Genomic DNA, 15331 nt, shown 5'->3' on the forward strand with positions numbered 1-15331 from the left:
AATATGCTGACCTATAAAATCATGGACTGCAAATAGCATTTCATCTATGTAACAAGGCTTCTTCCAGAACATCTCAAACTGGAAAATTTAATGAGAAGACAGCATCACCACATCAGAATCAATTTAGGTTTGGACTACGAGGGCAAATAGAGGCTACATATTCCCTGCCAATGTTCAGGATGTGATTAAAGTAAGCTTTTTTTTTTTTTAAATTAGGAATGGAAGTAGATACATCCTGAAGTTAACCAAGATCTTGTTTAAATGCAGGAACTTCATCTACGAAGAGCCAAAAGCTGAACAAACACACACCGAATCAGCATTCTCAACATCCCAAGTAACACCTCACCCTGGCAAGACAGAATGAGAAACAGCCAGTGGTGAAAGCCTTCCTACAAGCCTACTCTGATTGTAATGCCAAGCACAGACCTTTGAAGATCCTGCAGCCTTCTTCCCAGCACTGTTCAGGTTTGAGGGAAGACATTTTTTTATATCAGTATTATCACAGCAAACGATGAAGAAGCTACCAAGGCTCTGGTATGGCACCCAAACCTCTACCATAAAGTCAAGCTGAAGTTTTCCTGGAGTGGCTTTGAGGTGGTATTCTGCTGGGAATGAGCCAGACGTATTTTTACTAGACCTCGCTATACAAGAAACCAAAAAAATAGTTCCTTAGTGTCTAGAGGAATGAGATCCGAAATAAATACAGGTTGCTAACAGTTTTAAGAGAGAACTAACGGGGTAATTAAGCCTGTTTTATACAGTATGTTACAAGGAAGAGATGGCCAAAATATGCAACTATCTGGGAATTAGAAATTGCAGCCATTAACCACAAGATTTCTAAGTTTTGCAGCTGTTTTCCCCCTTTCTCACAAGAACAGCACTGCATTCTGCCAAGGGATATTCCCCAGGCCACTCTCTTTTCAAATTCTCTAAAAAGCAACCTGTTTGAACAGGGTGAGCATTTTTATCAGCTCTGACAGTGGAGAGATACTGATGGGTAGATCTATCCCATCTTTTCCAGAAAGTCCATCAGAATGGCCAGATGTCTGTCTGTCACTGCAGCCCATCTAGGAAAAGCTCTCCTTCTGCTGTCTTTTTGCTCCATCCCTTCTGATGGACTTGCAAAGCAGATGTAGGAAATTTTCTGAGCTTACTCTTGTGAGGAAACCACACAGAGGAAAACAGAAGACAAAATGTTGTGAAAATAGTTTAGTAGGACAGGGTGGCTGCAAAACTGTGCGTTACATCAAAGGTAAACCCTAGAGCTGAAATGCCACATCACCTGGGGATTTGGCTTATAGTCAGAGCAACTCAGTGTGGAATTATGCATACATCCAAGAGAAATTCCTTTGCTAGAGAGATCAGTTTTTTGGCTCAAATGACATAGCATCATGAAGAGAAATTAATGACACTAATTTAGCAAAACACTGTAAACAAGGAATACAAAGAGGTTTTCTTACTTCCGGTCCACGTCAGAAGCAGCAGCATAGTGCAAAGGGGTGCGTCCCCAGTCATCTGTTTCATTAATATTGGCTCCTGTTGTCACCAGTGTCTCAATACAGTGGAAATGACAATTTGCAGCTGCATAGTGCAAAGGCGTCCTGGAACATAAGTGACAATTTGTTACCTCGTATTCCAATACGCACCACCAAGGATAACGATAAATCTTAATTGTTGCATTCCTTCAGATTTCCAGCAGTCAATATCAGCGCCTTATGTTCCTGTGATGAAATGCAAAGTTATGGAAATTTAACAAAATATTGTGTTAATAGGAAGTTTTGCTGCTCCTACGAAGCCTAACAGGATAGAGATGATCAATCTGTGTCCTGCAAACAACCTAACCCCAGTGACAGCCTCTGCTGTTGCTCTGCATACACAGTAGTTTCTTCCAGTTGGGAGGCAGAGCAAAGCACAGTGTCCCTCGCAGTGTCTTATTTGGCTGGCATAGCAACACTCACAGCAACACTTCGTATGGGGAAAAAAACCAAAACAAACCTCTAGGAAGCACATCAAATAGCAGAAATCCTCCCATCATAACCCAGGTGGTGTCTTGGGCACACAAGCACAAGAATTTAGGCAATAAGAGAAGCAATAAGGAAAAAAAAAAAAAGTGATAATTTTAAAACAGAAAACTCAAGAGGTTGGGATGGCTTTTATGTATTTAATGAAGTCTGCACCTGTCTGGCATATAACTGCAGCAGCAAGAGTTCTGCAGGGAAGGCCAAACTCTTTATTTTACTTTCATTTTTCATAGAACATATGATCTCCAGACTGAGGTGGAGATCATATTTTTTTTCCTTTTTAAAATGAGCTTCATAATTACCTACCTCCCACATTTGTCCTTCTTATTAAAATCTGCTCCACTGCTTTGCAAGAGTTTTATACATTCAACATTACTGGAAAGAGAAGTAAAGAAAACAAAACATGAACAAACCAGAAGTTTACATCTATGTTGTCCCCTGGCCCCAAAAAGGAAAAAGTTACTCTATTTTTTTTATTATTTGCCATGCAAAACCAGGGTACAGCCAACTACAATGTGAAATTCAATCAAACAGAAAATGAAGCTTAAAAAAAACTATTTCCTTTTTTTCTAGAAAACCTCAAACTTCTCTTCTGCAGAAGAAAAAAAAAATTCTGAAGAAAGCACTGTAAATGTGATCTGAATTCAGTGTGGTTGGAGGTTTTCAACAGGAGCTGTACTCTAATGCTTCCCATTGAACTGGTATTTTAAAGGAGAACTTTAAAAGAAAGTTGTTGCTAGCTTATAAAATACCAGTCTAATAATGAAGAGGTGACATTTAACGAAATCCACCCCCGTTCAGCAAAGCATTCAACAGTAGAGCACTTTGCTCAAATCCTGTTTACTTAATGAGATTTAATCACAGGAGTTACTTTTAGGTCTATTCTCATATGATTTGTTGACTGTTGCTATTTTAGCACATCTCCAAGTGCTTTGTTGAATAAGGGGCGTAGCTATGTAAAATGGTTGTCACATCAATATTGCATTTATATAAATGCATGAGGTGGACTCTGTTGCTTTGTATCTCTTGAAAGAATTCACTACGTCATAGCTGCTGCTTCATCTTGTTTAAAGCCAGGTGATTTTTCATAGAAAACAAACCAGCTGAATTCTCACATCTTTTGTAATTCAAGCGAATAAATGTATGACTCCAAGCCAGAAAATGACATAAAGAAGCGCAGCACTTTCCAAGACTCCTTGTCATTCACAGGGGCAATAAATCATTTGTGTTCACAATCAGATGAGCAGTCCTTTGAAGTACGTTCTTTTCCTAGTACCCATGCAGCTCCCATTAATGTAATGGGAGTAACAGGCATGTGTCAGGAAAAAAATGAAGGCCTTTTTTATAGCTCCAGCTCCAGGAAAAAAGAAGACTGGATGCAATATGTTGGCATATGTTCATCCCTACTCTAAATTGCTATTGCATAAAATAGCTACAGAACACTCACCACAACGTACTAAAAATAAAAACACTCGTTAGTGATGACAATTGTAGTAAACCACTGGAAAAATATGGTTTATTTTCATGAGCTACTTTTGCTTCTTATGAAGTCTCTCCTTCTCTTTAGGACTTCCAGGTTGTTTTTATTATTCTTTCGGGGTGCAGCCTTATTGAAGAGGTAGCATTTGAACTACACTACAATAATCTCCACCCAAGCAACAGTCATACCTCCTCTATTAATGTGAGAGAAGTATCAAGAAAAGTAATACCCTAAGAATAATAAAACCAGTATTTGGAACAATTTTATTAGTTTTTTGTAATAACAAAAACTTTACAATGTACATTTTGGTCCACCAAGAAGAAAAAAAACAACTTCCAGAAAGACTGCCAAGTATTTGCTGTGGATGACCGTTTCTGCTTGCTATAACCACAGAGAATTCAAGCTGGCTTCCAGCCAAGGCTCCATTTCAGCTATATTCTGAGCCATAAACTACTCAACAGAAGAGTCAAAACTCAATGCTTGCCAAATGTTTTGTCCTTTTGCTAGGTTAACTTCACAGCCCTCCACTGACAATTATCTGGAAATATGTAAACTAACTGGATGCTACATTTACAACTTAAATTGACATATTTCAGTTTTCATTTGTTTCCATTTCTGGCCTCCCAGCACTTATCAGGAATGCATCACCATGACAGAACGACAGTCTTTTGACTTTCTAATTGGGAGGTTGGGGGTCGTTTGTTTGGTTTAGGGTTAGGTTTTTGTTGTTGTTTTGGTTTGTTAGTTTTTCCTTCAGAAACTTTTAAACTTGCACCTGAAAAATGGGGAAGAGAGAGATAAGCTCCATTTGGACTCCAGGGTTGCAATGTGATGGGCACTGCTGCGTAGTTGCATTTTTGGTCAAGGACACAGTCCAAAGGTGGAGGCCAGGAATAACTCCCCTGCCAGCAGCATCCCAGGAGCTACAGCTCCTCCTCCTTACTCACTTTGCCCTAGGAACTGATGATTTCCTAGCTGGCCCTCAGCAACCATTGTGGCCAACAGACAGACCTGGGTGAATATGCAGTACCCCCACCCAAAGCTGAAGCAGTCCTCACAGGGGCATGAGAAGAGTTTTACCCTACGCCTGAAACCCATGCTTCAAATCACAGCCCAGCTCCCTGCAGTAGAGGGAATCAGACCATCTCCTTTACTTTGCAAGCAACCCTGACATGAGGGCAGTGGCAAAAGACAGCCTCAAGTGACCCAAATTTAACATCAGACCGCTTTCCTTCCCTTGCACCGCAATAAATTCCTCTGTGGATGGCACAGTCCAGTTGGCTGGCACCAAATCTGCAATGAAGCCACAAAATAACTTACACGACAGCTACAGGCACAGCTACTCACCCTCCTGCAGCGGCAGCGTGGAGGCATGTTCTTCCAAAACTATCAGGGGTGTCTATTTCAAAGCCTGCAGACAGCACGTGCTCATTACTAAACAAGGACACTATGCTATACTTTTGTCCTAGTTAAACCACAAGAAACATTGCAGAGACAGAAAAATCAGTTAGTTGGAAAAAAACAGAACGCAAGCAACTACAGTCAGAAAGAGGTTGTCACGGGAACGGCGAGCGGCTGCTCCAGTTTGGCAGCTCTATAAAAAGAGCTGCAAAGTCGACGAGCATCTATTTCCGCATCCAGCTCTGCGCCACATCCCCATTTAAAACCATGTGACAGGCATTTATGAGGCAGATACTTATCAAGAGGACTGTGATGGCAGGACATGAACACAGGAAACATGAAGAAATGAGGAAAAACCACAAAGTCAGCCTGAGCATGAAATGGGGCCATTTTTATTTGTGTGGTTTTCAGGTTGGAAAGAGGCTTCCAGGAACACGCAGGGATACTCATCAAGATGCACAAGGCCAAAGATATAAGCCTTGCAGTATTAACTATGGTCACCCAGAGCTTTTTAATTTCCTTCCTGATCTAGTGGTCAACGCCAGAGCGCACCAAGGTTTCATGTAATGGGGTATGTAATTACCATTTTTCACACTTTTTTTATATCCTACATGACTCAAGTTTAGCGGAAAAAGTAGTTGTAGGGGATTTTTTGTGTCAAGTAATGAAGCAATTTTCTAGAAAAAGCATTGATCTGCCTTGTGAGGTTTTTAACTCGGGGAACTCTTGCCTGGAAAAAAAGAATTTGGGATTTGGCATCTGATTACTGCCTCTCTTGAAATGGTTCCGTCAGCAAGCTCCTGCTGCTTCTGCTTTGGGCTCTGGTGAGGATCCTCAGACTGCTCTCTTGACACTGCACTTTCACTCATTTCCCCTCTCATGCCCACAGAGCTTTGGCCAGCCTAACTCCTTTACTCTGTCCAGATTCAGAAATACACTTTAGCTGTATCCTAAACACATCATCATGAGTTAGATGTAAATACCTGTGCCAGTGCAGGCCCCAAGGAGATAGTTTCCCAAATTATCCCTTTGAGGGAAAAAAAGCTCAAAACAAAACAGTATCTCACATTCTTATAGTTTGGAAAAAGATCCTAAATTTCCTCCCTCCTCCTGGTGAATTAATATCAACTCTCTGAACCTGCCAGGAGAAAAGAGCTTCGGGCAAGAACAATGCAGGATGCGAGGAAATACCAGCATGCCGTTAGGAAAGCCTCGCATGCTCCCGTACACTACACCACACAACCGAACATAGCAGCACAGGAAGTCTTTCATTTGAACAATTCATAACAATGAGTATAAAGGGGCTGTAAGCAGCAGAGACACACACTACTCAAGCTCCACAGACACCGTGGGATGTACTCACCCGATGACAACAATTTCCTGCAGCAGTCGGAGTGAGCATTCAGTGCTGCTAAGTGTAAAGGGAACATGTTGTGGATCCCACACCTGAAAGGCACAACAGCCTCATTACACAGAGTCATGTGAAAATGCAGGTTGCATATAGACACATCAAAACCTCCTTCCACAAAAGCAGCATTTTTTATCCTTTCCAAGGAAGATGGTTTTTTTTTCTGCATTTCCTTACCAGCCTTCTCAGGAGTTAAAAATATTCTGATACAGCAAAATCTTGGCATTACACATTGAACAGAATGTGGCAGGAAGGTTTCTAAAAATTCAAGGCAAAAGCCAAGGTAAGGGAGGAAGCGAGAGAGCAGCTATTGCTTGGAGTCAGTTTCCCAGTGTGGGATGCACAAATACCCACATCAGCTACACATACTGCAACTGCCATTCTGAGATAAAAGTAAATGCTGAAATCTTCTCAATGTTATTTCTGAAACCCATTTTTCCTGCAGTTAACATCCTTTAGATAACTCTCATGTGGGTTTTCAAAGCCTCTCCTTCTTCCCTCTCTCTCGCTCCTGGGGCTGGAGTAGCTGATGACAACTCTTCACACTTCCCTTTCGGCTGCCATGACACTTACAGTTTCTTCCCACATCCTAAGAACTAAACATCTCACTTTCCTATTTGCTCCAGCTACTCTCCTCACACTCTGTTTCACTTTTCTCCTCCTTAAACACACGACTCTCTTTTCAATTACACTATAAACTTCTCAGAGCAGACATATTGGGTTAAAAAAAAAAAAAAAGGTAGGCACCTATAATTGGGCTAAATCTGTATCAGGCAACCACATAGTTTTTAAACAAGCTAAGCACTCAGCAGCTTTTATCAATATCAGCAAATCATCCCAGTTCGGTCCCTAAGCATGCCACTGTTTACTGTCTTAGAAGACTTCTGGGTTTGGACATCTTGCCTTCTGTCATTTAGCATTGTTTTGGAAAGCATCTTGTTATTCTAAAAATATTATCCTACCAGCAGTCCTCCAAGTGCACATAAACATGGAGCCTCTGAAACCAACTATCTCGACAAGATTATCATCTACTGCCTGCTTCAGCAGATGTGTTTTTGAGAAATGACAAACTCTTGAACAATAGCAGATGGATTCATATCTGCCCTTCATTTCCGCAAGACAATTGGTGGATGGGAGAATACGATCACCCCATGGAAGACAATTTCAGATACAGACCCAAAGACAAAGGAACTTGTCTTTCTGCAAGACCCACCATAAATCATAATTACTTATGAAGCTTTAGACAAAAATGAATGTGGATGTTTATAAAGATATCTTGCTCTCTCCATTTTATACATATATGTATTTAACTAATTTTAGTTTGTTTTTAAAAAACCTATTCTTTCCAGAATCCACAGGCCCATCCTTCCTCTGTCTTCCCATTAAACGTGTCCTCCTTGCTGGTTCACTACACTAAGGAGTGACTTGTGGTTCTGTACAAATTTTAATTTTGCTAGTGACAGCATCTACATCTTAGAGTAAATCTATTAAAAGACGATCTGACGGCCTGTTCTTTGAAGGAAACAGCACAAGCTCCACCAAGTTGCTGCATCTATATAAACAGGTTGTATTTTTCAGCTGTGGATTCATTTATTTAAGCTAACATTGGACATTCTGTATTCCTCTGCTTCTTCCTACACCCATTTCCCTCTATCTTCTCTTCCACCTAGTTATCTAAAGCAATATTTTTCTTCTTTTAGGTCAAGATTTCCACTCAGCACGTGTTTTGGCCAGTTTCCATCGAAATACACTAGCTGCACATATGCTAACCAGTGTCACACTTCTATAGCACTGTTCACATCGGTTCCTCCCATCACTTATACACTTTCCCCTTTAAATGCAGTTGCCTCAAAGACTGACCAAGCTGTCTGTACTTGTTGCTAACAACGCTGCAGAATTTTCTTTTCAAAGCCAGTTCGGGGAGCTCAGCCAGAGTTATTTACATGCAGCACATACGAAAGCCCATTCTCAGCTTTTCAGTGCTCCTTTTTATCACAGACAGCAGCATCATTTGGATCTGCCTGGTACCTCTGAGCCAACTTCTTATTTCACTTATTTCTGCTGCTGGAAAAAGTATTTTATTCGATCAATGTTCCAGTCACCCAAGTGTGAAATAGAAGTTTCTAACTGGATAACCCCGATTCCAAGAGTGGGTTATCCCACTGCATCTCATTTTCCCTTCAAACTTCAAGATAAGAGACAGATTGAGACTTACTCTACTGGTGCAAGAGCTAGGAAAAATACACATCTATTTAGACACCAAGATCTTCACTCTGGCTATGTTAATAAAATCCAGTGACGTTAGTTGAATTCTGTGGAATTTCATTATCCATGACAACTGAAGATCTGTTCCACCTTCCCAGTGTGCATGGTGACAGTCATACTTGATAAAGAAATATGGGAAATTGTGCCACTTTCTTAAACATTGTCAAGCAAACAAACAAAATACTGAGAACTGCAAGTATCTTCAAAATTAAAAACAGCTCATTTCCATCTGAAAGCACGTTTTCCTAACTAGGTAAGTCAAGAGATGTCACTGATTTCTGTGGTATGTGCTAGATAGAAGATTCTTAAATTATATTTTGAGGACATGTGGAGGTTATTGCTGAAAAATTACATTCATGAAATCAGATGCTGCTATTAAACATGCGGTACAGATATCCCTCCTGGCATTGCATTACTACGGTCTTATATCCCTTTGTTTACCTTCAGGTTTGCTATTTTCTTTTGACAGACCGTAGAACTTGAACAAAACTAACCAATACTCAAGTACTCTTAAAAATCAAGTACCTGCTAATGTTTGAGTTGACAATACTTCTTATATTGTGGGTGCAGTCTTGAAACATGTGCAAAAGAAAAAAACCAACCAAACAAAAAATTGAATTGAAGCAGAAAGCACTAACAACATTTAGAAATGTGTCTAATTTCAACACCTTGTCCTTCTATTCAAAAAAGACTCCCAAACTCACAAATAAGATAAAAGCAGTCCTATTATTTCAGTAACCTGAATATCAGAAACTACGCAACATCAAGACAGGCCCTAGTTATACTGAGATCAGAAATACTTAGCAACATCTGCTTCGCAATACTGCATTTCTATTGATTATCCTATGTTATACCAAAAGATACAAGACAAAAGACTAATCACCATGTATGACAGGCCACTAAATATTAGACTAATTTCGATACTAAGGAATACACACACAGAGGCATCTGAATTTTTTTTCAATTACCTTTCCTACACAAACTCATTGCTACAGACTTTCTGGAATAACTGTGATCAAGATGCACTTTATATACATATGTACTTCATGTACATTATATACCACTGTGCCACATCAATGCTTTAGGAAAAAGAAACAGTACTTGTACTACTTGTAACCGTGTACCTGGGCACAATAGGAACTTAGCAAGGCTTCCTTCCCTTCCACACTTCCCAAGTGTTCATATCTTAACCCCATGTCACCCACTGAAGTACGGTACAATTATGCTTGTCCATTTTAACCTTCACACTTCAGAACCTGAGGAGTAACTGTGTTTCCAGGCATCGGACATAACACTTGATCATTAGAAACAGCTCCACTTCAGCCACCTACTTGGCAGTATCGGCTCCGCTGGTTATGAGGGTGTTAATCAAAAGCTCATGTCCGTATCTTGCAGCCACGTGCAGAGGGGTGTTACCATCCTTATCAACACAGTCGATTTCCCCTCCTGCAAGACATTTTCATACAGTTTAACACTGAAAAATTAAGCATGAACCAGTGACCACAAATGTTATTTCTCTCTGGCGAATGCAGCATAACCAGTCCAGCCACAGAGACACTAAATTTCAGAGACCGAGAACCAGCACGCAGCAAGCTGTCAGCTGTCAGCCACTGGTACTGAAGATAGTCTGGCAGCAGCATTGTCACCTCCCTCTCCAACTGCAGTGGTGGGGAAAAACGGTGGGAAATAGGTGAACAGGATGGCATACAACAGTCAAGTGCATGATTCAGACTTGCTGCTCATCTAAAGGTACAGACTAAACTAACAAATTAAACTCCTGGAACTATGCCCTCATTTGTAAAGGCATTGCCACTCAACCTTACCTGTAAGACAACAACGTTAAATAAGAGTTCGTTCAAGAGGCCAGCGGGGACACACTGCAAACAACAAGTATGTTGTGTGCCTTCTCTGTGTCTTACCAAAGAACAACAAAACAGTTCTTAAGCAGAACTTTTCCTGTTGCAATTTAAGTCTGTCATCTTGTGTTTTATCCTCACAAGCAGGAAAAATAGATTATTTCTTTCTTCTCTGCTGTGGCTTTTTACTCATGCAAAGATTGCTATCAAGCCCTTGTTTTCTTTTTGGACGAAGGAACTCTAATTTCTTCAGTCTCTCCTTGTAAGCCAGGTTTACTGCATTCCAACTATTCCCTTTCTTCCCCTAGTCCTCTCCAGCTGGCCCACATCCTTCTGGAAGTAAAATGTCAAAAGCCAGAAACAGTACTACAGCTGACGTCTCCCAACGCTGAGCTGAGCAAAAGGATTACTTCATGCCTGCTGGGTACAATCCTATCTATACACTCCTGTACATTGCACAGCACCATGGACACTGCTGATCATTTTTTTAAGCACCATGACACTGTTGACTTGTGGTCAGCAAGCTCCTGATGCTCTACAAGCCCCAGATCCTTTCTTGAGGAACCGCCACCCATCCGGCTGTTGCCATTCTGAACTTGTCCAACTGATACTCCTGCCTATGCGTGGGATCTTTCCTGTGCTGCATTATAACTTCTGTCTCCAATTTTACAGGATCATTTTTCATTCCGGCTCCACCTTCTGTCAAATTAACAGTCTCTCCCAACTTCATGTTTTCTCCAAATGTTAAAAGCACATTTTCTATTCCACTATCCAATTTGTTAACAAAAATACTGGATAGTTCCAGGCCCAGGAAAGAAACTGAAAACCCCCTCACTAACCTTCCACTTCAACAACAATCCATTTATCTCTGAGTGTAGTTTTTCAACTAGTTATGCACGAACATTATATTTTAATACTCCACTAGTTTGCTGTAAGAGTACTTTATGAAAGCATGTGAAAAATCTTGCTAACATCAGGGTATAGTAATATTTGCTGCATTTCCACTATTCACAGGAGATAACAGGCCATAACTGCACTTCTAGTTTGCAGTTCTAGTAAAACACTACACAGCATTTTCTAATGGTAAATAAAGGTCAGTGAAATGCTGGAATGGGTTCCCTGGGGTGGAGCCTTCACCAGTGGAGGTCTCCACAAACATTACCTGCCCACAGAAAAGTCAGAGGACTGTACTGTGTTCACAAAGCCTATTACCCTGCTGTAGAAGAGAATTATGATGTTTCAGCATCTTTTACTCTTGAAAAATCTATGCCAGATATTGCCCAGTCCTCTCTAAGTGTTTACAAACAGTTTGTTCATTTGCTCATTTCAGAATTTTTGACTGACCTATGTAAAATTTTCCAGCTTTTCTTTTTCCTCATTTTCAAAGGTATCACATTTGCAATTTTCCAATTTTCCAATCCATTCTTCCTCTACAAGTTGCTAGAGACAGCACCCAGAAGTTGAGACATCTTTAGCCAACTCATTAAGTACTGCAGAATGAAACTCCATTTCCTTAAATCATCAACATTTCTCTCTTCCACAATATTCCATGGCAATGAGGCATAAAGTCACTTGCAATCAGATCTGTGTACAATACTAAAATTAGAGAGGCAGTAAATAAATAAAGAAAGAAGCAAAACCCAAGTAACCTGAAGAAGAGTAGAGAGGCGTGAAGGACAGATGAAGAACTGCCAGTCCTTTCACACAAATCCAACAGAGAGCAAACAACAGCTGTAAGTCAGAGAGCATATTTGACTAAACAACTAAAAATTGCATTAAAGCACAGTTTCTTCCAGTTTGCCCAAACTCCTTTTTGTATTACTGTTTTATTTATCCAAGGAGAGATATGACAACAATTTAGATATGACAGCAATTTGCATGATGACCTGAAAGAAGCATGATGTACTGAAGACGTCCATTTTAAAATACAATCTTGAGTAAATGTAAGTGTTGTTACATTTACAGCATAACTGTTCAGCCATCTTTAACATCTCACACTCAAGTTCCAAGTTTGGGATTTCGGAAAACAAACAAAAAAACCCAAACCAACCAACCAACAAAACCCAGACCATCCTGCCTGGTATAGTGGCCAAAGCTGGGAAGCCTAAGTACACAATCAGTAATAGCAATCTCTGTCAATCAGAAACAGGTCTCTGCCAGATCTCCAACAATAGTATTTGTTATACTCTGTAGTATTCTTGGACAAAAGAGACACCCGATAAATGACTGATAATCAGGAATCCTGGCTATGCCAGAACAAACAAGGTGGCACTGGTCTACCCTCCTGAGTATTTATTCAACGCTTAATGAAGACAGTGGCGAGAGGTGAAGCTAAGGGAGGTGAGAAAAGTACAGCTGCTGAGTGGAGGGTAGAGAAAATGGTCTGAGCTCTAAGGACACCAGAGCTCCCAAGGGAAGACAACTAGAAACTTTTTCTTTTTTCAGTTTTTAAATAATTTGAGAAAGAAACTTGTGCCTGCTTCTCAGCAGAAAAAAGACCTAAATACAGCTTTGAACTCTTGCTTTCAAGTTAAGAATCACAACAGATCAGCTGGACCACCGTCAGCTGGAGGAATATGGGATTTTGTTAACAACCAAAATCTCAACTTGTGATGACACGTTGGAATGAGAGCTGTCAGTGCAGGTCAAAGCCAGAAGTTGATGGAGAGCTAAGCAGCCCTCAGAGAAGGCCTTTGGCACTTTGGGTCAGAACAACTACAAATTGCAACCTTGGAAATGCCTCATCTTTTGCAGAGTCATTAAACAGCCACAGAAACTCACCGTTCTGAATGAGGGTCTGTGACCGCGTGAACCTCCCATGGACAGCTGTCATGTGCAGCGGGCTCTTCCCATCCTTACTCTAATAGAAAAAAAACATAAACCCAACCATTTAGCATGTAAAGCAGTGGTAACAATTTGAAGTCTCTCAGCTCAACAGCCTACATCTAGTCTTCAAGTAAAACCTCTACTGGCTTCAAAAGTCTGTAGGACTGAATCCATACATGATGGTAAATGCAGAAGGTATAAACATACAAGTGAAACGGTTCCTCAGCAATGAGTAGGAAAAGGGCTGGAGCGGAGCCTCTCCTTACAGCCTGGCTGCACATAATACCTGCCAGAAACCTACAGATATATGACATATTATTCTTGAATATTATTTTTAAGTAACATTTCCCATTCAGTCATTATTTTCCCTAACTCTTGCAACAAGGGAAATAAAGAAAAGCAAAGGAACCATAAAGCTACGTAGGAGCAGTCTCAGAGATTCAAGAACTATATCCTGTTTATCAATCTGCATTTTATAGATACATCCCAAAATAAAAGCCATATTAAAAAGTTTTGGTTAATACATTTCCACGCAACTAAAATCTATAAAAGACAATTAGAAAACAAGGAAGGCATATGAAAGAAAAAGTACAATGAGTCAAGAGCAATGTTTTGGGTTCTAGAGAAAGAAGCTGAGACTGGGGAGGCCGAGGAGCTGAGAAAATAACAAGGGAAGGGTGCCAGCCTCACTACTCACATCATTTCATGTTTATTGGTACGGGGTTTCGCATTCATTGGCAAGCATAATCCCTAATTTCATTTTAATAATTCTGAGTTTAAATATTGCACTGACTATTCACTGATCTCAAGGGACTTGCCAGAGGTGTTAAATGTTAGGAGACCAATTCTACAGATGGGAAACTAAAACACACAGAGTTTAAAGTAAAGCAGTCAAGATCTTATATGAACTCAGAGATCTCAAGTCTTCTGGTACCTATACCAGTACCCTCTGTTGGATAACAGCAAGTCCCTTTCAGCTTCATCAAGATGTATCAACTGTATCTCAAGAGCATTCACATATCCCAAACAGAATCAGACTTTGTAAACTCAGGCTCTGAAATAGGTAAACAAACAATCTTCAATTCTTACTTTCCTGGGAAAGTCAAAACGAACTTTTTAGAGTCAGGTTTAATTAAATCCATATTGTAGGGGGCAGGAAAACACCAAAAATGGAATAGTTCCTTGACTCACCACCACTCCCTGAGATAACACTTTGACAGAGCTCCTGGGACTGTATTTTAGTAGTGGTTCACGCATTCAGGAGAGTGGCTGGCGTAGAGTTTAAAGCTGTCATTATATTTATCAAGGCACTGAGAGCTCCTCTGCTGGGAAGTGATCTCATCCAAACAGTTTAATGATCAACATTCTCAACATCACTCTACTTCCATCAAGGATTTAAAGCCATACTGAACTCGTTATTATAGTTTCCGGTCTCCTGAGGTATGCAAAATAGGATAAAGTAAAACTGAAGAGCTGCAATGCAAGTTTTACCTGAATGTTAACATCTGCCCCGTTATTCACTAGTAGTTCAAGACACAGTGCTCCATGAGTGGAGGCAGCAGCAAAATGCAAGGGAGTGAATCCATTATTGTTAGGCTGATTTACATTAGCACCATAGTCAATCAACTCATTAACAACAGAATCTTGACCATTGTAACAGGCAATGTGAAGTGCAGTATTTCCATAGATGTTCATTTCATCAATCTAAAACGAGACAAGGAGACATAGTTAAAATAACAGGCATTAGCTTACCATTTTACATAATACATCACATACTGCAAATGGAAATAGCTGGAGGCTTGAACTGTCATAGGGCATACTTCTCACCAGCAAATTTCATTGACAAAAATATACTCCCAGAGAGCTTAATTTGGAATGCTTTATCTTTACTATTATTAACTTTTTATCCTACTGGCAATTTCTAAAAGCCAGTATGAAGCTTAAAGCTGATAGCAGGACTGTGTAATGATGATGATGGCAAAAGTCCTAACAAGCTCCAAAGCTTTTACGTATAAGTGGGAAAGCAGGATAAAGAAAAAGCTCACAATCTTTATTTTAAAAAAGTTAAAACACC

The 15331-nt window shown here is 40.2% G+C and overlaps 1 protein-coding gene across 1 annotated transcript in view; it reads right to left on the minus strand.

The window, feature by feature from the left end:
- Positions 1-15331, minus strand: part of ANKRD44 (ankyrin repeat domain 44) — a 75009-nt gene that overhangs the window by 34464 nt on the left and 25214 nt on the right. Inside the window, exons 7-13 of the mRNA XM_009706106.1 lie at positions 14749-14961; positions 13213-13291; positions 9907-10021; positions 6266-6348; positions 4849-4966; positions 2328-2396; positions 1461-1601 (exon numbers count right to left, since the gene is read on the minus strand). Of these exons, the coding sequence (XP_009704408.1) occupies positions 1461-1601; positions 2328-2396; positions 4849-4966; positions 6266-6348; positions 9907-10021; positions 13213-13291; positions 14749-14961 (818 nt within the window). The remainder of the gene's footprint in view (positions 1-1460; positions 1602-2327; positions 2397-4848; positions 4967-6265; positions 6349-9906; positions 10022-13212; positions 13292-14748; positions 14962-15331) is intronic.

Source organism: Cariama cristata, unplaced genomic scaffold, assembly GCF_000690535.1.
Source record: "Cariama cristata isolate BGI_N322 unplaced genomic scaffold, ASM69053v1 scaffold13478, whole genome shotgun sequence".
NCBI classification, from domain to species: domain Eukaryota; kingdom Metazoa; phylum Chordata; class Aves; order Cariamiformes; family Cariamidae; genus Cariama; species Cariama cristata.